The following is a 22,279-nucleotide window of genomic DNA, read 5'->3' as shown; positions in this document are numbered from 1 at the left end:
AATCGTAAGTCTTGGATATTTTTAAATTTTTTTATTATTAATTGAAGATCACACAAAAGGCAATATATTTAATTAATATGAAGGTTTTTAATTGGTGAAAATTGTTGGATATGAAAGATGATACGTAGAGAAGAGAAAACGGTTTTTCACGCGGTAACGGACAAAACGATCTTAAAAATAACGGCCCCGCTTGATTGACAGGTGGAAACATCTTCGCCACACCAACGACATGAGCATTTCCAACCACCAGCTACATCGTCTCTCTCACTAAAACATCTCTCTACCTATACATACACAAATACATACATATTAAGAATCTAGATTTCACTTGGATTTTCTGCGGGGACGTATAGCTACGGATGTAGTGTAGCTTGAGAATCTCAATTTTGCTTGTATGAATCTCTGAGCTCGCTGCAACAATGGCGTCTCCGACTTCTCTGCATTCTCCAAATTTCCTGCAACCGCCGCTACACTCCCCTCAATTCCGCCTAATCCTGGCTGGAATTTCGCTATCGCAGTCGAAGCAGGATTTTTCTCGCAAATTGTTGTTGTGGCAGCAGCAGCAGCAGCCTCGGAGGAGCTGGGATCCCCTGCGCCACGTCGGAGCTAAGGAAGTTGTGATTAAGTGTTTGACGGAACCGGCCGAGGAGAGAGAAAGTTCAGGTGAAGCTGTGTTGGATAAGGACGGGGATGATGAGGAGGTGAATATTGGTCAGGATTTCCCCAACGGCGCTGCTGTTACGCAGAGGATCTCGGATTCTATCTCCCTTGGGATTCGCGAGCCAGTGTATGAGGTCATTTATAGAGCCGCTTTGTTTTCTGAGTTTTCTAGTTGCTGATTTTGATTTTTTGAACAAGTAGTGGAAACTTGTTCATCCGAAGATAAGACTTCAACATTTTGGGAAGATGAAGAAAATTGATTTAAGCTGAGTTCCTAAAAATAGATAAAGAAGGAAAACGAAGGAAGTGCTATTTTCATTCAACGGAAGGACTTGTTTTCTGGTGATTTTTCACTGATTTCTCCTCAACAGGTTGTGGAAGTGAAGTCTAATGGGATCGTCTCCACACGGAAAATTAATCGGAGACACTTGTTAAAATCAAGTGGTGAGTACAAGTTTCTTTCATGCTAATGGTTTGCTCAATAAACAATAAGAGGGAATGTGTATATTCAATATTTAGATAGTCCTTAGTAAAATTTCTACTTGTAGACTATATTTCCCATGAACTCGAAACTGTAGTATTAGCAGTTATTTCCTTTCTTCTTTACTGAACTTTGGTTTGTCCTATAATATTACTGTTTTCTCTTCTCTGGGAATATCTTTTCAGGTCTCCGACCTCGAGATATTAGGAGTGTTGATCCATCGTTGTGGCTAACCAATACAATGCCTTCAATATTGGTAGGAAACTGCTATCTACTATTGTTCATATTGAGTAGTTACTTATGATAAGACCCAATTCAGATTGTTAGTTATATGGTCGTATTACCTTGTAATCACACTTCCACACGACTTTTTATTTTGTATGCCGCTGCATTTTTGCATAGGCTAGAGCGTTTAAATGGAAATCATTATTTGGCTTTAGACTTTCAAGGATAAGATACAAAAACAGACCAGTTTGTCTGTATTTTATTTTACATAATTTGCATCGTCACAGAACTGGATCTGCCTGCCTCACTGATATAAAGCTCTGTTTGTTAAATCACTTCGGAACTAGTCAATTATAATATCAATGAAACAAATCATATATCGGTGCTAGTTATCATTTTGTCTACAGGGGTTTAACATAAGTTTGAGGTTTAATCATGGAAGATCTATTTCTAATTCTCAAATTAACTGGTTCATAATGATTGTAAATCTTATTTCTAACTCAATAAGGTACGGGAATATGCACTTTTGCTGAACTTGGGATCATTACGGGCAATTGCAATGCAAGAATGTGTTTTTATATTCAACTATAACAGGTATTTGCCCTCCTCTATGAACTTTTCTTGTCAATTCTTTATAAGTGCTCACATAATCTCAGTGAACTAATATGTGCTATTTGGTAACTCACAGGAGAGCAGGAAAAGCATTTATTGATGCATTGTTACCCCGCTTAAACCCGAAGAACATGACTGGAGGCCCCTCAATGCCTTTTGTGCTTGAGGTAGATTTCCTCAGTAATCATTTCGTTGGTGTTGCCTTTCTGAATCAGAGCACTTTACTCTTTGCAAATAAATTTTTCTCGATGAGTAACTTCGTCCTGTGGATTACAGAGTCAATTCTTAACCCCATTCTGTGTTCTAAAAATCAACAAGGGGACCTCAATGATTTGTCATTTACAGCAGGAGTTTAGTTAGGCTGCCAATGCCTGTTCCGGTTGAGCTCAATCTGAATCTGCATATAGCCTTATTGCTTTATGCAAAGAAACTTTTGAATACTGACCCCATGAAATGAAAAAGGTGAAAAGATGAGTAATAATTTCTTCTATGACTGATGCTAGTTGTATTCTTTCACTTGTCTAAGAAAGCTTTGCTCATTTTCCATCACTTCATGAGATGTTTTTTTCTCAGTCCACAGTGCATAAGTTTTTCACATGATTTTTTCTAACTTCATTGTTTATTCACATGCATTCAAGTTGATTCAATGCAATCAACTGTGGATATTACCTCAGTCTCAGATCCTCGAGAAACTTATAGTTTCAATCCAATGAAGAGCCGGATTATTGTTGTGTTTGATGCTTGCTAGGAAATTGTTCGCCTGTCAATAGTTTTCTCTCTTGGATGGGCTATGATTGAATCATGGCACTGAAGCAAATTTTGAAAACTTGAATTCCTGCTTGTTCGTTAAAAGCCATAAAGATTTTTTAGTGCATGTGTAGGCACTTAGTCCTACATGTAGCTTGGTCTTGGTAATCCTTTCATTACTTAACAAAATGCTTTAATAGTAGTTTATTGTTTAAATAGCCTGACAGATCTTCATTGTAATATTCTTTCAGGTAGTTGAGGCAGCACTATTTTCTCGAATACAGCGCCTGGAACAGAGATTAATGGATTTAGAACCACGTGTAAGTAAGAGAAAAAGTAAATGAACGTTTTCTGATAAATTTTGCTCTTCTGTGCTGCAATCTTTTTGGTGGTTTCTTCTTCATTTTTTTCTTCTAAGTTGAGGCCATTAACATTCAACTATTTATCCCTGCTTTGCTGTTGTGTCATAAAATTATGTCTGTAAATTTGAATATATCATTACAAAGACTGGGTGACATGAGAATTTTTACTTTTGAACATTATCCAACAACTGTTACATGATGCATGATTCCTGTTCTCAACTTCCTGGATAAAGAATACCTAAACCATTATTAACAGCTTGGTGCTTGGAACCCCTTTTCATAAACTAGTTTTTTGCTACAGCAGTTCTGGTTCATATGTGCATAACAGAAGGAACCAGAAAGCATTTGTTTCTACCACCAGCTCCAACATAGATTTTTATCAGAATTGTTTTACAAAAGCAAAATTGTATATATCTTGCTCTCATATATAGCAGAATATTCCAAGCTCACTTGTATATACAACTATTATGTAATTATCTGTAATTTTCTGTACCTTTTACTCTTCTTGCAGGTCCAAGATTTGCTTGAGGTTCTTCCTAATCGATTGACTGCCAACATATTGGAGGAACTTCGAATTAGCAAACAAACACTAGTATAATTTTCAACTTTATTCTGGCTATCTCGGTATTGGCTAAAAGGTATTGATCAACTCATAACTAGTACTCATACACTTTTTTTATGACTAAAGGTGGAATTGGGCTCAAAGGCTGGGGCTTTGAAGCAAATGTTGCTTGATATCCTTGAGGATACCCATGAAATACGGAGAATATGTATTATGGGAAGAAACTGCACTCTGACAAAAACTGATGAGATGGAATGCTCGGTTCCCTTGGAGAAGGAGATAGCCGAGGGTAAGTCTTGTAAAGTTAGATTCATGCAAAGATGAATTACATCTATAAATTACACACATCACTTGAGAATGTACAAATCGCAATCTGAGTATCGGTCCTTGTGTTTCTCAGAAGAGGAGGAAGAGATTGAAATGCTTTTGGAAAACTATCTCCAAAGGTAATTCCTTGACATCCTTTCAGTTCATTGAAAGGGGTTAAATTGCTGGCGCCTATTATGACAGTGTAGGGGATCTTTCCATATATTTTATATAGAAGGTGTGAAAATGGATGGGTAAATAGAAATAGGAGGAGACACTGCAAATACCAAAATAGATGGTTCTACTGGAACTTATTTGAAGCTTCTTATTCTGTTTTACTTTAGTGCTGCACCTTATGCCTATAAATTGGTAGATCACAGGGGGAAAATTATCTTTGAGAAATTGTATTCAAGAATGGCCCATTATTGTGCTCACGATAGCAAACACTCCCTTGTTTTTGTCATAGCTAAAACTTTTAGGGGAAGAAGAGATTGCTTTCTTTAACCAAGCACTTCCTTTTCTCCTGACTGCATTTATTCTGCTGAACAACCTTTAGAAGTGATATGCTAAGTTGCTATGATTTGCTAATCGGTTAGCAAATCATAGAATAGGTGGATGTGTTACATTTTAGTAGTTAGCAGACTGAAATATTTCATGTATTGGCAGATGTGAATCTTGTCATGGTCAAGCAGAGAGGCTTCTTGATTCAGCAAAGGAAATGGAAGATTCAATTGCAGTTAACCTGAGGTTTGTTATTTGCTACTTCTTCTTCTGCTTCTTTGTTTCTTGTATTTGTGATCATTACTATGCCAACACCAATGGTTCTTGTAACTGTAACTTATTTTTTTATCATTTTATCTTGTCAGCTCTCGGAGACTTGAAGTAAGTAGAGTGGAGCTTCTCCTTCAAGTCGGGGCATTATGTGTTGGAGTTGGTGCCCTAGTTGCAGGTATTGGCTGATGACGAGTTATGCATCATCTTGCTACTACTCGAGGGCATTTAATAAATAATTTGACGGAACTGATTCCAACACTCTAGGCTTATGATCAATTGGAGTTTCTCCTTGAAATCCTTATTAAGTTTCTTTACATAAGCACATGATATATAAATGTTGGTATTGTCAATGAACAAGTCTGCCATTTGCATTCAGTTTCAGTGCCCTTTAGAAGGTGAAAACTGAAGTGTACCAAAACCAAGTAGCCTATTACAAACAAAATCTCAGTTGAAGATAACATGAGATAATTCGGCATGCAAATTCTACTTGCAGCATTTACTCTAAATTATTGCATGCTAACATTACGCCAAACTTGGCAGGTATATTCGGCATGAACCTGAGATCTTATCTCGAGGAACGTGTGGTATGATCAACTTGTTGTCCTCATTTAACACAATCATCCTCACTGCACGCTAATCATATGAACTCATCTGGTGAAACTTTGTTTTGCAGTTCGCCTTTTGGCTAACAACAGCAGCAATTTTCGTGGGTGCTCTGCTTGGATTCTTTCTCATGTATGCATACCTCAGGCAAAAGAAGATTTTGTAATCATCAGAGAACGCCGGCTTGGTACCTTCTTCAACTTCTAACATATCAGCCGCAAACGCAATTTTGGTTACACTTACATGATTGGGGGACACATGCAAAAGGTCATATGAAGGTGTTGGTATTTATACTGTAAACGAGCCCCCGCGGTTCTCAGTTGCTTATGCCATGCGACGCTGCATCCTCCCAGGGCGACTCGACTGGAGGCATATGTAACGTTATCGTGTGAAGCATGAGGCTAATGAATGTAATGAACAAGAGAATTCTGACTAGTTCATTGTTGTAGGTGGTGGTGGAGGTGGTGTGTGGCTATTTATCCCACCTATTTGAAGGCAAGGTCGAAGTCCAGCATGATTGCTTCCTCATATTCGAGGGCAGATATTTACCTCGTAGCTAAATAATTAGTGATGATTGGTGCACATTAAATCCATTTATTTATCTACTTTTTGGTGACTTGAACGAATCTGTAGTTGTGCTATTATTGCTATATTTTGTTCCATGTCGATCATATTGCAAATCAGATACAAATAATTAATCATAATAGGCTAACTTTGAACAGCAGACTTGATCTACAAGGTGTTTGTGAACATGAAAACTCAACAAGGGGTTAATTTATTTTGATTCATAACTCTTATAGAAACAATTTCACTATTACAATTTCTGTTGAAAATCACCTAAGAATATGAGAGCTCAATTCCTTACAATTAATAACAAGAGACAATTTCAGGTGCACAACTCTTCTCAGACAGCATGATCCTCTAGCTAACCACTTCATCTCCTCTCCTTTGCATAGCCAAAACCCAGCTTATGCACACACACACACATACACACACAGAGGGCATCTGGTTTAAGACGTAGGAAACATGCAGAGATATCAACAACGGTTAGCCAAAGATTTGTCTTGCAGCGGCAGAGAAATTAAGATTCTAATAGCTAATAAATCACAGTTGGTAAAGGAACGAAGAACAAAAGCGAACCAATAAAATGTACAGATAAGGCCATCATGTGATATGGAAGTAATCCAATACTCATACCAAGGACAAGCAGCAAAAGCTCGTGCTCCTGGCTAGTATATTAAGCGCTGCAACGTGTTAAATTTGCTTTCCCATTAGTTTCTCCCACTTGAACTCGACCGCTGGTGCAAACAACACCCGTCCACATAATTAGAGAGGGCACAAGATAACGGACGTTCAAGCAAGCTTCATGCAGGGGTCAAGGTAAATCAGTAGTTGAATACGATACCAGATCATGATCGATGATTGTTTATAGGGCTTGATAAAGATATAGAATCTTTGCTAGGTCTTGATGCTGCTCCATCAATAGCCATATTTCCCACTCTAACCTCCATTGTCTCCCTCTCATCCTTGTCCTTTTTCTTATCAGCAATACCATTTTCTACTTCCTTGGGTTGAGAGATTGAAGGGGATAGTTGGCGAGGGCCTCCACTTATCCATGGATGATTAAGACATTGGGCGGCTGTCAGCCTTTTCTCAGGCACGAAATCTAGTATCTGAATAAGGAAATCTGCCATCTCGCTAGCATCTTGTTCACAGAACTCGTATTTCTCCAAAAGCACCTTCACGAGAGGCCAAACTCTCAATCTTCTAATATGTCTCAAATCTCCAAATCTATTAAAGAAGTCTCGAGAGTAACGTCCGCCCAAGGCAACCTATTTTTTATGTCAAGTAGGAAACAGGAATTTTGAGTAAAGACAAGGCCAAAAAGGTTCAAAAAATTGATTAAACGTATAGATTAATTGTTTTTAGTTTCAGGCCAGTGGTGGGTGAGATCTGCAACTCAACAACCAGAATTCTCCTCACCTTGCGTGGCATCATTCCAAGAAGTTCCATCATCAGGGCCAAATGATCCTACAATTAGGGGACAACATATAATCAATCATCTACACTAATAACAACGCATGTAGATTAAGATGATGAAACTCAATGGCCATGAAATGAATTCAGAGATTTGATGTATCAACAGAAGACAAAGGACAACAGAAGAAAAGTAAGCCCCGGCTTAGTACAACAGGAGATATTCACGTAAGGAAGCAATTTTACATATACACAGAAGCTACATTTATACAACTTCACAAATAGCGTTTCATGGTTCATACGGCTCAAAGACTAGTTCAGAAAACAACAACCACGTCAAAAATACAACCAGTAAAACAAGCAACTTATGGACTTAGACTAGTCAAAATCTAATCAAGAACACACATAAAAACCAAGGAGTTGAAAGCAACTTTACAACAGAGTCACGAGCAATTGACAACAAATTCAACAGCAATCCTAACTGAGAATCAACAAACAATTCAGTTTATCACCACTCAATCTGAACCAATGCTGACAGCTTCATAGAAGTTCAATAGAACTCTGTAACTAATCATGACATGAAACAGAATATGGATCAAGGGGACATCAGCCAGTAAGCTACAAGCAACCAGACATGCCATTGCCCATAAATGGATACAAAAGTAATAAGAAGCATACCTCATCACGATCAAAGTTTTCACCGCTATGTGGGTCAAAAAGAACATCGCCGGTGGCCAGCTCAAAGCATATGCAAGCAAATGACCACATATCAGCTGATGTTGAGTACTTAGAACCCAAAATAACCTCCGGACATCTGTACTGCCTTGTCTGAATATCACTTGTGAATTGTTTGTGAATCCAACAGGCACTTCCAAAATCAACCAATTTGCACTTTAGATCAACCTCAGCCAAGAGCTTCTGCCTTGCAGACTGGCTACCCCTCTTATTATCGTTAGCCCCAACATACACATTACTAGTTTCATCATTGTTTGCTGCTTCAGGAACTGAAGATATACATAGCTCCTCTCCGGATTTGTCATCTTCAGGCCCACTTGCCTCATTATCTGGCTCAGCTTCCTCAGAAACTTCATTCCCAGCACATCTCCTCGCTGTTGGGTTAGCCTTTCTCCGGATTTTCTTTTTCTGGTTTTTAGAAAAGTCACTGCATGAGCCCTTAACATCTTTTGAAGCCTGAGACTCGAATGCAATCTTGCCCTTACTGGTAGGGAGGATGAGAGGTGCCCCCGATTTCGTAGGATCTTTAGACGGGTCTATCACGGACAGAAGCAATATGTTCTCTGGTTTCAAATCTGTGTGTATGATTGATAATTTACGATGCAGATAATCCAATCCCACTAAAATGTGGAAACAAATTTCTTTAACCTTGTTAAGGGGAAGACCTCTGTAGTCTGAATACTTAATTAAGGTTAGAAGATTGTCTCCCAAGTATTCAAAGACCATACATACATGCTGACCATTTGGCCCTGAATGCTTAAAGTGATCCAAAAGTTTCACGACACATTTTTTATCTTCTGGATCGCCCTCAGCTATCTGTTTTAAAATAGTGATCTCATCCATTGCTGCTTCAGTGTAGTGTTGTGCGCTCTTTTGAACCTTCAGGGCTACATATATCTAACACCAGATTCATGAAAGAAATGTAAAGGAAATTATAAACTTGTAAAGGAGCTTAGCAAGTTATGAATGATACAAATATATAATAGTAGTATGAACTTTTGGCAAGGTAGAAAATTTTCAAAATGGGTTTGCAATTCTTCATATCTTAAACAAAATCACTTTTCCTAGAATGTCACTGAATTAATCCATTGATACCAATAAAATCAAGGTATCATCCCACATCCACCTAACTCATACTTAAACACATCAAAATGCTTGCTTTCAAAAAATTACAATGTGTAACACCATTCTTTCAGGTCATTAACTTGTTCACACGAAAGATGACGTAAAAAAATGAAACAGCAAGCTACACATTCAATAACAGAATGACAAAAAGCATACAGCAAACTATAATGAGAATTTATGTGCCGTAGACGAAAAAATTCCCCTTCTTTTCTGGATATGAAAACCAAAATAAAAGAATAATTAACTCTCTACACTTCAGACAAAAACGTAATTCACACATTTAAGAGCGTAATAATTAATAAAACATCACCAGTCATCACCAAATGTACATAAAAACTTTTTTTTTAAAGGAAAGAAATAAAGAAAGAAAATAAAACAAGGTAGCATGCTGCAAATCTAAATAAAAGTAGAGGAAATTTGCAGCATGCTACCTTGTTTTATTTTCTTTCTTTATTTCTTTCCTTTAAAAAAAATCTCAAAAAAAAAAAAAAAAGTAGAGAAAATTCTCTCAAAAAAAAACAGAGTAGAGAAAATGGAGAAAATTTACAGATTTCTGAATGTCCCAAGCTAGCCAGACGGTGGAGAAATGGCCCCAGCCGAGCTTGCTCTGAACAACATATCTTCCATGCTTGAATGTATCGCCGATCCGCACGGCGTGATATCCGCCGCGCCTGTAGTCCTCCGTCCCCTCATCCTCCGACGTGTAGTCGCTCGTCTCGCTCCGATCACCGCAGTTCCTCTCGGGCGCCGCCTCTTCCGCCATCCGTGAATCGAAAGCTGCAGATTTCAATGCGATCAACAAGAAACAGCAGCTCTGACTTATGTCGGTACGGTCTGCGAGTGTGGTAGAGAGAGAGAGAGAGTGGAGAGAGAGATAGACGTTACAGAGACGTTACTGGTTAGGGTTTATTTTGGAGTGAGGAAGACGGCTAGAATCATTCTTTTATTTTCTTTTACGCTATACTAACTACTACTCTATCACTACTCATTCTTCTAATTTCTTTATTATACTATGTTCTAACTATATAATTATCTTAATATTAATATTATTTTCCACAAACATTCATCATAATTGTCACTTTCCTTTTGTCTTTTTTTTTTTAACCCAAGAAGAACAATTATATCAAGGAGTATCCTCCAAAATAATATCTCTAAGTCAGCTAGAGAGATCATCGATCCAATAAATTTAACTCGGACTATTGCGATCAATGTATCCTTAATTTTAGATGATGTAAACAATTTATTTCGATTAATGTATTCAATGTTGTTCTACAAAATAAAATATGGAGGTTCATTCTCCAAGCAACAAATTGAATACAATTAAAATAAATTGTACAACCTCACAAAATACTATACTAAAGGTGGAGCAATCTGAACTACATAAAAGTGTTTCTTTTTATGGTCGGGGAATTAAGTATGTCATATGTGTGAAGCTAATTAAAAACAATAAATATTAATAATATTATGGGCTAGCTTGTACGAGTGATTATAGTATATCATATTATTTATAGTATTTTGTTTGCTGCAAAATATGTGTTACTTTTCAAATATCTTATATGATGACACAAAATAATGTTTAAAACAAGGAGTAAAATAATGTATATACTTATTTGAAAGATAAATCTAAAAAATACACATTTTTCATAATTTTTTGTACCCTTATATTGAGCATACGTATACTTTACACTGATAATCCACTGCTCGACTCGCAATGATCGAACATTGGTGTATTTACCGTTAACGTTCGAGTAGTAAAAGTCGAGCATGCCGAGCACTAATATATTTACCACAAATACACTAATGTTTGACATACTCGATTTACAATAGTCGAGCATGTCGCATACTACTAATGTTCGACATGCATTCGTCGAACATGTCCAACAAGGTTTGTGATTTCAGCAAAATTTGTGATTTAAGTAAAAACAACCTTATCCTTTTAAACTAAAAATAAATAATTTTTATAACCTTTTTTATAATAAATATTTTCTTATCTTTGAAAATGAATAAAAACAACCATTATTCCATTAGGTATAATCCTTTTTTAAGGCGGGTTTATATATTCCTTTGAGCCAACATTTTGGAAGATTTCGTTGAAGAGGCAACTTCAGTTCAACACAGTAAAAGGCAAAGTTATTTGTCCCCCAAAATAGGGAAAAATTTAAAGGCAAAGTTGAGGTGACACGTGTGAGAAAATAGTGAACATGACTTCGTTACACGAATCAATGAAATTCTACTCCTTCTTCACTACTTTTACCCAACGTGGTGATTGTGGATAGGGCCGGCCCAGACATTCCGAGGGCCCTAGACGAAGAAGAAAAAAAAGAACCCCCCCGTAATAAATGAAGTTTCGGGAAGTTGTTGCAAATTTGAGATAATTGTGTACATGTAAGAATATGCAAAATATCTATCAAATTGGAATGTGAGATTATACTCTCTTAAGGGACCTTTCTCTATCAAGATATCTCTAATTTCATTATCAATATTATCCCAAGTTCTTGGACAAATATATCCCAACTCTTTCAGGGCCAACAGAATGCAGCCACGCATGAACAGGAGGTCAAGAACAGATGTTTGCTGCCTTGCTGCAAGGCTGCGGTTGTGCGAGAGAAAGCCGAGAGCCGAGAGTACAGTCGCAGGTCGCTGGAGAGAATCGAGAGAGTTCAGAGAGTGTTGAGAGAGAGAGAGAAGCTAGAGAGGGAAATAGAGAGAGACTGGGAGAGATGAGAGTCGTTTTTCCTCTTGACCGTTAACGACTAACATGTTGAGAGATATATTTTTTTTAATTACAGTCGTCCGACTCGTTAGAAATAGGTATAGTAATTTTTATTTTTTTATTAGGGGTATAATACTATTCTTGTGCCAATATTATGGGGCCCCCAAAAATTAGGGGCCCTGGGCCATTGCCCCACAAAATACACTAAAGGGATGAAAACATTTAGTTTGAAATATAGTAGTATATTATATTTTGTATTTGTAATACAATTAAAACTTTTTCTTTGTGTTTTTTTGAATTAAAGGACGAGAAGAATTGGTTTTTTTTTTTTTTTTTTTTGCAAATAGTGGTTGTTATCATGTAACCATTGATTTTATGAGTCTTGATGTGAAAAATTGTTGAACTGGTTGTTATCATGTAACCATTGATTTTATAATTTATTTATATTGCGTTTGGCTCCCCATATTGACCGGGAAGCATATATTTTTAAAAGGATTATAAATGAATAAAATAAATTATCCTAGCAATTAAAGTTAATATTTTTAGAAACGAAATTATTAAGTAGTGGATCGTCGTTTGAGTACTAGGCCCTACCTTGTGGGTTGGGCGTTCGATTTTTCCTTTAAAATAAAATAAAAAATAAAAAAATAAAATTGATCTGGTAAAGAAATCGAATAAGTAGTGGACCTAGTTCAATCATATCAAGATTGCCCTCTGTTGAGTGTTGCACTTGCAACTTAGGAATATTATATGTTTGGAGACATTCAATAGTGAATTTCAGCCTTACACATTATCATAAATTCATTTGGAATAACTAAATAGTTTTCTAGCGTTGCAAATGTCGAATACCAATTTGATCATGTACAAGTATAATACTCTTTCGAGATATCCTCCAAATATGCACATATTTTATTTTTAGACATTATCCCGTTACAAATCTCTTATTTTATATTCTAATTTTTTCAATTTATTTGCAACTTATTATATATGATCCACTATAAACATCTTATTTTTATGTCGGTACTTGGTATGCACACTATTTTTGAAAGGAGCAAGTGCAACACACGAGAATATTATATTTCATCTATCTAAATTATATAGGCTTATTTTTCTTTTTCAAATGTGTCAAATATATAGGCTAATTTTCCTAAGAGGTGATGCATTTTTAACTGATTACTAAAATATTTTTATTTAATTCTTAGATTAACTCTAACATTATTGTCAAAAAATAAATATAAACATATTAGGAAACTATTTATATAATTTTCTTTTTCAATAACTTTTTTAATTCTTGTGCAAAAATCAATTAGTTTATATAATAGTATTATTAAAGTCGCGGTCACACTTTAGCGACACTAGTTCGGTGAAGCATGTCACATCAATTATCGTTACTATAACATTTTGAGGTGTTAATTTGGCAACAAAATTGAAAATTTGTACTATTATTACAATTTTTTCAAAAGCGATAATTGTTTTTTTTTCAAAACGAGTGAAAGTTTCTGCATTTATTTTCGATTAATCACTTTTGTTTTATCTTAAGCATATCGGGCCTAAAGTTTGTTAACTAATAATATGGGCCCAGCCCAATGGACCTCCAATCGTACCCAAATTCTCAACGCAATTTTCTTAGTTGCTAATTTCACTTTTGTACTTTAAATTATATTAAGAGTAATTGATGCTTGTCATGCTTATATTTTGATTATCAGATACATCATGATTTTTATTTTTACTTTTTATGCATTCATATACGATCTTAAACATTATTCTTGTTGTGATTTAAAATAACTATGCGTTAATTTAAAGGGAAAAAAAGTGCACAAAAAGAAAAGAACAAGAGGACTTTTAAGTCCATGAGAAAAGGCCAGACCACATTAACTAACTAAAATGCCTTCTGCCTTGTGAAATTTGATTTGAAATTAATGGTTTTCGAAATTTATGTAAATTGAAGAAGATGTTGAACCATTACCAGAATTAATATTATCTCTTTACAACAACCAATACATTTCTTAAAATGCAATGAAAACACTAAAAATTGAAAATCGTAACTGGGAATAAACCAAACATATCTAACCATTGTTTTTCTTGGGATGGGTGGGGCAGTTCTTTTTAAAAAGAAAGCACGCGAGAGGTGAGGAGTTAGGCCCCCAACCTCTAAATAACAAATCAATTATTATTTCATACATGACGATGTTTAAAAATAATAATACTCTATAGAACAAAATTGGATAAAAAGAATTACGAGAACTAAAAACATACATGATTATGAGAGTCCATCTTGATCCAAACAAGTGTGGAGAAATCCATAGCTAACCGGAGACCCTCAAGAAGAGCAGAGAACTCAGTCTCGAAGCTGGAAAGAGCAAGAAAAGAGGTACAAAAAATTGTAAGAAGAGCTCCGAATCTGCGCATAAAAGAACCATTTGTGTTCAGTTACATGGGTCGTCAGGTGGGTGCCAACAGACCATAGTGGAACGAAGGACCCGCCTCATAGGTGGAGCTGCCGGCATGAAGTTCGCTTGAGGAGCACAGCCTCACCAATGAGCCACGACGAGCTTTCCCGCATAACGAGGAGACGAAGATGATGAACAATCTACCAAGTAACATAAGAAGCTCCGAAAGGAATAGCCCTCAATGCTTGCGGCTATTCCTCTTCGTCCAAATGAACCACATAATAAGATATGGAATAAGAAAAAAAATGTGTTGTTTGACCGCTTGGGAAAAGACACGCCTCCAGTGACCTAATTTACGTGCAATTAATGTTAGTACTCGTGTGAGAAGATGGGTGCACTGGAGGGAGTTAAGAGTCAAAATGAGTCCAAATAATGATCGCAACCTCTCTCGGTCACTCAACAGAATTACATGCAACATGGACTCAATATGAGAAGACAACAACAGAGACACATGCATGAAAGCACGGAAAATACCATGCGACTGGAAATAAGAATCAATAAAAAAACGATTAAAAAGGAGACACCAAATAAAAATAGAAATAATAAGAGTAAGATAGTCACTCCAAAATTCCAAACAAAGATAATCAAAAATTCCAAACAGAGATAATCAAAAATAGAAATAATAAGCAAATTAATCTCAACAATAATTATTAATTGATAGACATATTCATCTTTAGAGTTTAGATAGTTCTTCTTTCTCTTTTTTCTTTTTCTTTTTAATACCGTTTTGGCGTTTTCATATTTCTAATAGGTCTAATTTTGCGCAATTAGCTGAGAAAAATTTGTGAAATTCATGATTTAAAACAAACTCAGTGGACAGTGGTTATAAAGCCGGGACTTTTAAGCATTAATTATCCTAAATTACTATTCTTGTTGTTATTATAGGGAATTATTATTATTAAAATCACTGGTAAATTAAGTTTCCGAAATTGGACAACATTTGGTTAGTGGAGAATGTCATACTTTGTCCAGCGATATTTGACTACTTTAGTGATCTCGTGAATCTGTTGAATTTATATTAATTAGAAAATAAAAAGCCTCACTTTTTTCAACGTTTATGATTTTGACTTTCATAATCTTCATGTTTGGTATCCGTTATTTTTTTTTCGACGCCGCATTAAACTTAGAAACTAATTAGAACAAATAAATCTCTAAGGAAAAAAAAAATTGAAAGAACTATTTATATAACATTTACACATTTTATACTCAAAACTCAACGTCACGAGTGACTTACATATTTCACATAATATATTAGTACTTTTTTTTGCATATATATATTTTATGGAGCCATGTTGAAATTACACAGAGTTTTGCAGTTTTTCCCTTAGTTTTATATTATATATAGACGTGTGAAGATTTGATTACTGATTAGTTTACCTAAAACAGATCCCTTCAAATTCTGCATGCTTATTGTTTCCTACCCTATGTATAGACGTCTCTATGTAACATGATATTTCTATATTTAATTATAAGAAAAGGTTTAAAATTTTCAATTCCACATTTTCTGAACTACTGCTTGCTAGCTAGCTGCAACACCTCAATCATAATTTGATTAAGAGATATGATAGAATAAATTCAAAGGCAATATAAATTAAACCAAATTAAGTATCTAAGTACCTCTACATGGAAAACATAGTGAAAACAAAGCTTAATTTATTAATTTTATTCATCGAAGTTAGAAAAGAAATGTGATTTGTAAAATTTGAACATGGTCATAATTTTTTAGATATAAGAAGAAAAAGATAAAAATAAAAGGCTACGGGAAGGGATTAATAATAATTTTAATTAGCATACTATAGGAAAATTAACAATATATATTGATGAGTGGATGAGGTTGGACTTTGTCACATGAAAACAAAAGATTTTGATATGATCACGGATTATAATTTTATTCAATATTCAAATTCGGATTATTGAAATTGAAACGCCGATTCCTTGCATTATCTGAGTACTGCAATATCTGAGGAGGTTGTTAATCACTTTAATTAAGAATTAATTAGTCAGGCTAACAATTCAAAACCATACCAAACACATTTTGCTCAAATGCACATGTCACGATCTCAATGCAAGTCCAAAATCTCTACCACATTGGTTAGGTTCAAATGACTAGTAATAGTTCCCCAATTTTATTTTTAAGACAAATAGACTATATATTAAAGCAATATATAAGTTTTAGTGTGCCAACCGATTACTTTTTTATTAGAATATACAGAGTAAAATTGGTTCAAGTTGTTAGGAAATAACACACATGCAATCATGAAATTGAAAAAAAATATGAAAATTAGTTATTGATCAGTTCGTCTTTACGAGACTACGTTTGAATTTCTCTATAATTTTTAAATATAAAATATAATGGAAGAATAACTATTTACAAACAATAAGGCATAGCCTAAACCCCCCCAAAAAAAGCAATATAATTAAGCCAACACAAGTGTGACCTATAAATTAATTTGTTCTTTTGGGTCAAAAGATGTAAGACATGATGCAAGCCATAGGTGTTACAATTCATGCAAAGTAATCGCAAGATGCTATAAACTATGACAGATATTATAAAAATATTGATGATAACAAACAATCTAATATAATTATTTAGAGCTTGATATCTACTTGCAATATTGTTTTTAATTTACTTTACAATTCAGTGGAAAGATATTACAAACTAATATTCCAATGTAATAGAGATGTATCAAGAGAAACAAAATACATTTAAATTAATTCCCACCAAATTTGCCTGGACTTTTAACAATTAATTAATTAACACGAGTAGAAGAAAGTCGGACACGCGCGCTATAGCTGAAAGTAAAAGTAAAAGGTAGTATTTGGTTATTTGATTTTTTCACAATCATGTAAATTAAACAAAACCTAGGGTTAAATCAAGATTAATGAGCTCTCAACCTGCTTGAGTTAAACCTGTCTTAAATAATTAAATGAACTTGGTTTTTGATATATGCTCATATATAGGGCGTACGTGGTTCCAGTGAGAATTTTATTTTTCGGAAGAAATTTATGAGAATAACGAATATATTAATAAAATCTACGAATAAATTAATACTATAACTCATGAATAATCGTAACTAGTTAATATGGTGAAATTCTCACCCCTCCAACATTCAAACCCAAACGATAATGCATATTCATGCGTTGCATTGATTTATTCGTAGAAATTATTGATTTATTTGCACATGTTCGTGTGCATTCATCAATTCTCGATATATTTAGCATGCATGCTCAAGAGAACCTCTCTCTCTCTCTCTCTCTCTATATATATATATATATATATATATAATATAATATAATATAATATAATATAATACTCCCTCCGTCCCAATTCAATAGATCATGTTTTCTAATTTAGACGTCCCATTTCAATAGGTCGCTTTCTAAAATAGAAAATCAATGCATAACAAGTATCCTCACATAACTCATTATTTACATCAAATGTCATTGTACCTCACACATAATTATTTATGCTTTTTATTCATTTCTCCTGCTTTTTGGACAAATATATTCTCAAAAAAGTTATTTACTCTCCTATTTTATTATAAACTATTTGTTCTTAACATCTGTGTCGAAGTCCTGTAGCCTATTGAATTAAGACGGAGTTAAAGTTCAACAAATAATTAAATATGAATTGAGATGCATGTTTATTATATATAGCACGGAAAATATTTTCGCATGCATTCTCACTATAAATGCAGTTATTAAAAAAAATTAAGCAAAGCAAAGAAAAGAAGGAAACCAAGAGTAGTATTAATTCCATATATGTATGAAGCATTTAAACAACATTTTTTTTCAAGGGAGAAGCAGTTAAACAAAATTTGATTTCACATAAATTTATACAATTCCCATCACGCATAATTAACAAATTAATTAAAAATCAATCATGCATCACAAACGAGCTGTTGGAGATAGCACCAATTAATTAAGTTCAAGCCAGACACATGTGAAGACATACTAGCTAGTGTGTGTTCAAATTATTAATTAATCAGTTATCTTTGTTACTCCATCATGTAATTTGGCTTGTGCCAAACATATTCTTAATTAATTTCATTTTTTTTTTACAGAGAAGAAGATGATTGTAGTAGTTTCTGCTAAAAAAAAAATACTAGTTCATATTGATTTTCAATTAAGAAATTAATTAACGTCGGTACACATATTAATTATACAAATAAAGAAAGTTTCCTAACAACCTCTTCAATATAAAATAATTAATTAGTAACAACCTTTAGTACATATCAATCAATCAATCACGAATGCAATAGAAAATATCACACAAATTGGTAATAAAGTATCTGAATTAATATTCGAATTCGACATGTACGTATTACTTCTCATAAAAAGTTAATAGAGGGCTAGTAATTCATTTAGCATGACGAAAGCTAATTACTTTTCAATGTGATTAAGATTAAGCATCCCCGAAATTATTCACAAAATAATATTTCCATGATGTGAATTAATACGTGTAGTCAAATTAATAATTTGAAAATAATTAATATAGGACAAACATGCTCTCCACTTTATCAATCATGCATGCACGAGTTCCTAATTACTACGCAACTGCATAACTCGACCTATTACGAGAAGAAATTAAAATAGTAGTATGAAAGCTTTTTTCCAATATTTTTCATAACGATATAACAAAATGTTAATTAATTATAAAATAACACAAGTTACAAGTAAATAGCAGGTATCAAGATAGATGTACCTAGCTTACAACTGGCTTCACAATTTACTACTAGCGGTATATATATTCTCCAAAATTAAATAAACAATGCAAAATATAGAATTCTCCTTGTGAATGTATGATTCTATTCTAAGGAAAAACAAATTTCTTTGAAAATTGTGTAATTTTCTTGAAAGAGAGGAACAAAAACGTCGATACTTCCGTCGCCGGCGAAGGAGGGGAGAAGGAATATCATGCCCTCTGTGGGCGAGAATGAGGGCAAGAAAATGTATGGACTTCCACTTCCCAAATCAAGATCATAAAATGGAAACCTTAGCCAGCTATGAACCTCCAAATTTGGCCACAATATTGACTCTTCTGTGTCTGCATTTGGAACAAGATCTTCCTCCTCCACCTTGTGATTTGCAAAGTCGATGAACGATTTGAAGTAGTCGTCGTTCACATTTACGACCGCCTCGTGCAAAAGCTTAGCCGCGTAGGGGAGAGGCGCGCGTAAGAGGTCGTCCACTTTCGCCTTCGCAAATGCCCACAGCACCAAATTCCCGAAATATTCATTTGGAACCCTAGGGTTTAGTCGGGCCCGGCCGTCCACGGAGATCCTTAGTTGGGTGGTCTCGGACCCGTTCAAGCCGCGCGCCTTTGTTATGGTTCTCCAAAGATGAGCCAAGAGGCTCTCGAAGGTGCTAAAGGGCTTCCTCGATCCATTCATCGAGGAAGCCCTGGCCTTGACCCTGGAGAGAAACTCCGAGGTGAAATGAACTTTGTGTGCCACAATGTCATCCACATCATGATCTATCAAGGGGTACACTTTCTTGAAGTTTCTAGAGATGTACTCAGCCCCTCTATGTTGAAAGTCAAATCTCGGGGGATTTCGCGGGGAGAATATCGTACGATCATTAAAGGGTAATGATGTAATTTCATGTCCCCGCGAAGCTAGGCCCCATGCAACCAGGAAGTTGCTCGTGGCGTGACCGTCCGCCACGAGGTGGTGGGCGGTGAACCCCACGACCATCGAGCCGCACGAGAATCTCGTGAGCTGAACCTGAACGAGCTCGACCACGCCCTCCAAGGCGGGGTGCATGCTTAACAAAGACGTCGAAGGACTGAAGGTGACGGATTGATCTAGATTACGATCAACCGATGCCTCCACAAACCTAACGCCCTCGTCATTCAGAAGAATGATCGGATCGCCATTGGCATCTTTACCGAGCCTCCCGGCCCACCCGCGATACGCGGCCAAGGCCCTCCTTAGGCCTTGCTCGATCGTCGCATTGGGTGGTGTCGGAGGGCGATATGCATAAACAACGGCTACATGTTGATCGTAGGTCACCTTATCAAAGACAGATAAAGGGATGCAATCGGTTAATGTTGGAGGAGGGTTGCCTACATACAAAGGCTTAATAAGCTTTGAACTTGCTATTTTCAATTTCATGATTGCTTTACGAAATTTATTAGGCGATGAGAGTGTAGTGGAGGCCATATTAGGGATTTATATACTAGAACAAATTGCACTATGCATTCTTTATATCATGAAACCATATACTTTTTAAATTAAAATGACGAAAATTAATTCAAAATGTTGATGCCTTGTTGTGATTTTAGGCATATTAGACAGCCAATGATTCGCAAAAGTCATCGCATGTTGGAAGAAACTTTGGGATATTTAAATTACAAATGTTTAATTTGACTTGTGAGCAAATAATGGACTTATTCTATTGGAACGCGACAATTAGATTAGGTGAAAGAAGATGATAAGTATACACGATTATGGCTTCCGGTATAGTTTTAGGAAGAAACTAGAAATTATCTAAGTTTATTGATTATTATTATTAGGATTGCTTATTTGGGTGCGGTAATTGGGTATTAACCGTAATCCGATTCATTATACATTAAAACATTTATAAATTAACAATTTGGGGGGACCTAAATATTTTATTAATTGAAAAATATATTAATAATATTAATAATATATTAATTGATATAGTTTTTTTATAGTTTCATAAATTATAAATTTAGATCAAATTTATAAAAAATGGTAGATAATATTTAAATTAAATAGATTTATGCATGTTTAATTAAATTAACTAATTAAATATTTTTCATGCATATACCAATTCAATTATATTTAATTCATCGTCATTGTAAAGCAATCACACGAAAGGAAACATCGGCAACAACTTTTTACTACAGCTGAACTTTTAGATGCGAGTAGAAATCTAGAGATGAAATCCACCTAAATTTTAATTTTGAGAAAAATCAAATAACAAAGGATTCATATTTTAACAAGTTACTATAATATTCATAATTGTAATATCTTATGAATGTTTTCTAAAAATATATTGAGCAATAACTTCTAAAAATGAATTAAAGAATATTGGACAAAAACTTAATTTATAAGTATAAAATATGATTGAATTTTTTCAGTTTTGTATTATTAGTACCATATATAGATTGGACCCTTCTATTAAAATTTAAATTAACAACAAAATTTGGAAATTCTTTTTTTTTTTTCGTATATAGTTTTTTAGCAAGACTTCTTAATTTATGCCGACATTTTTTATTTGATTATTAAAAAAAAATGCCACTTTAATTATGGCTCGTTTATTTTTCTTTCCTGGCTATCATTATCATAGTCATATAGGCATGCGAAGATTAAGTATTGTTAACAATTTTTTGATGATAACTAATGCACTCTACACTAGTTGAGTAACAAGAGCATGAAATGGACGTTGGAGGTGGCATTTAGATATATAATGCACCTTCGACTAGTTCGACTATATATATATTAATCATAATTATTTTAATCATAATATGTAGATGAACAACTTATCTTGATGGAGATATATGAAACACTTAAAAAAAGATATATATGAAATCAATTTAATTTCGAACATTAAAAGGTCCTGACATAGTCTGACCATATATGTTATAAGTAGTCTAACTGACAAGTAAAATAATACTATTAGTTAAAATGATTGCTTTTGTGGCTTGTAATTAGATCGATTTGGTTCATGAATCAACTCTCATTTAATTACAATTAATGTACAAAATTATACTCCATACTTCGACTACTTTTAGTATAACTACCATATTGATTATACTCCATATATTAGGATTAACGAAGAATCAAAGTTATGTAAATGGTTGGAAATTATGAATAATGTGGCAATGTTCAATGAATATTTTGCATAGCACCGACACATATAATATATATAAATAAGTAAAAACACGGACGATTTTTGATGAACAGAATTGTGTTTCTA

At 34.6% G+C, this 22,279-nt stretch overlaps 3 protein-coding genes across 5 annotated transcripts; 1 reads left to right on the top strand and 2 right to left on the bottom strand.

Annotated features, from left to right (window-relative positions):
* Window positions 1-207: 207 nt before the first annotated feature.
* On the top strand, window positions 208-5,958 carry LOC131000135 (magnesium transporter MRS2-11, chloroplastic). Its single transcript, XM_057925910.1, has 13 exons — window positions 208-794; window positions 1,032-1,104; window positions 1,327-1,397; window positions 1,875-1,960; window positions 2,055-2,145; window positions 2,977-3,045; window positions 3,599-3,679; window positions 3,776-3,938; window positions 4,050-4,095; window positions 4,622-4,702; window positions 4,822-4,904; window positions 5,270-5,313; window positions 5,403-5,958. Exons 1-13 carry the CDS (start codon window positions 420-422, stop codon window positions 5,496-5,498), a joined length of 1,359 nt encoding a protein of 452 aa, XP_057781893.1. The 5' UTR covers window positions 208-419; the 3' UTR covers window positions 5,499-5,958.
* Window positions 5,959-6,084: 126 nt separating this feature from the next.
* On the bottom strand, window positions 6,085-10,159 carry LOC131000134 (uncharacterized). 2 transcript variants are annotated; one of them, XM_057925909.1, is made up of 5 exons: window positions 9,717-10,159; window positions 7,988-8,941; window positions 7,316-7,363; window positions 6,738-7,164; window positions 6,085-6,630 (listed from the first exon to the last, which is right to left on the bottom strand). In XM_057925909.1, the coding sequence occupies exons 1-4, from the start codon at window positions 9,930-9,932 to the stop codon at window positions 6,742-6,744; spliced, it is 1,641 nt and encodes a 546-aa protein (XP_057781892.1). In that variant the 5' UTR covers window positions 9,933-10,159; the 3' UTR covers window positions 6,085-6,630; window positions 6,738-6,741. The 2 variants fall into 2 exon arrangements, with proteins under 2 accessions (XP_057781892.1, XP_057781890.1); XM_057925907.1 differs by having other exon boundaries at window positions 6,085-7,164.
* An 8,793-nt stretch (window positions 10,160-18,952) lies between these two features.
* Window positions 18,953-20,521, bottom strand: LOC131000133 (agmatine coumaroyltransferase-2-like). 2 transcript variants are annotated; one of them, XM_057925906.1, is made up of 2 exons: window positions 19,741-20,511; window positions 18,953-19,707 (listed from the first exon to the last, which is right to left on the bottom strand). In XM_057925906.1, exons 1-2 carry the CDS (start codon window positions 20,494-20,496, stop codon window positions 19,141-19,143), a joined length of 1,323 nt encoding a protein of 440 aa, XP_057781889.1. In that variant the 5' UTR covers window positions 20,497-20,511; the 3' UTR covers window positions 18,953-19,140. The 2 variants fall into 2 exon arrangements, with proteins under 2 accessions (XP_057781889.1, XP_057781888.1); XM_057925905.1 differs by having other exon boundaries at window positions 18,953-20,521.
* Window positions 20,522-22,279: the final 1,758 nt, after the last annotated feature.

The sequence above is a fragment of the Salvia miltiorrhiza genome, chromosome 8 (genome assembly GCF_028751815.1).
Source record: "Salvia miltiorrhiza cultivar Shanhuang (shh) chromosome 8, IMPLAD_Smil_shh, whole genome shotgun sequence".
NCBI lineage: Eukaryota > Viridiplantae > Streptophyta > Magnoliopsida > Lamiales > Lamiaceae > Salvia > Salvia miltiorrhiza.
This window is presented reverse-complemented; position numbering and strand designations above follow the sequence as displayed.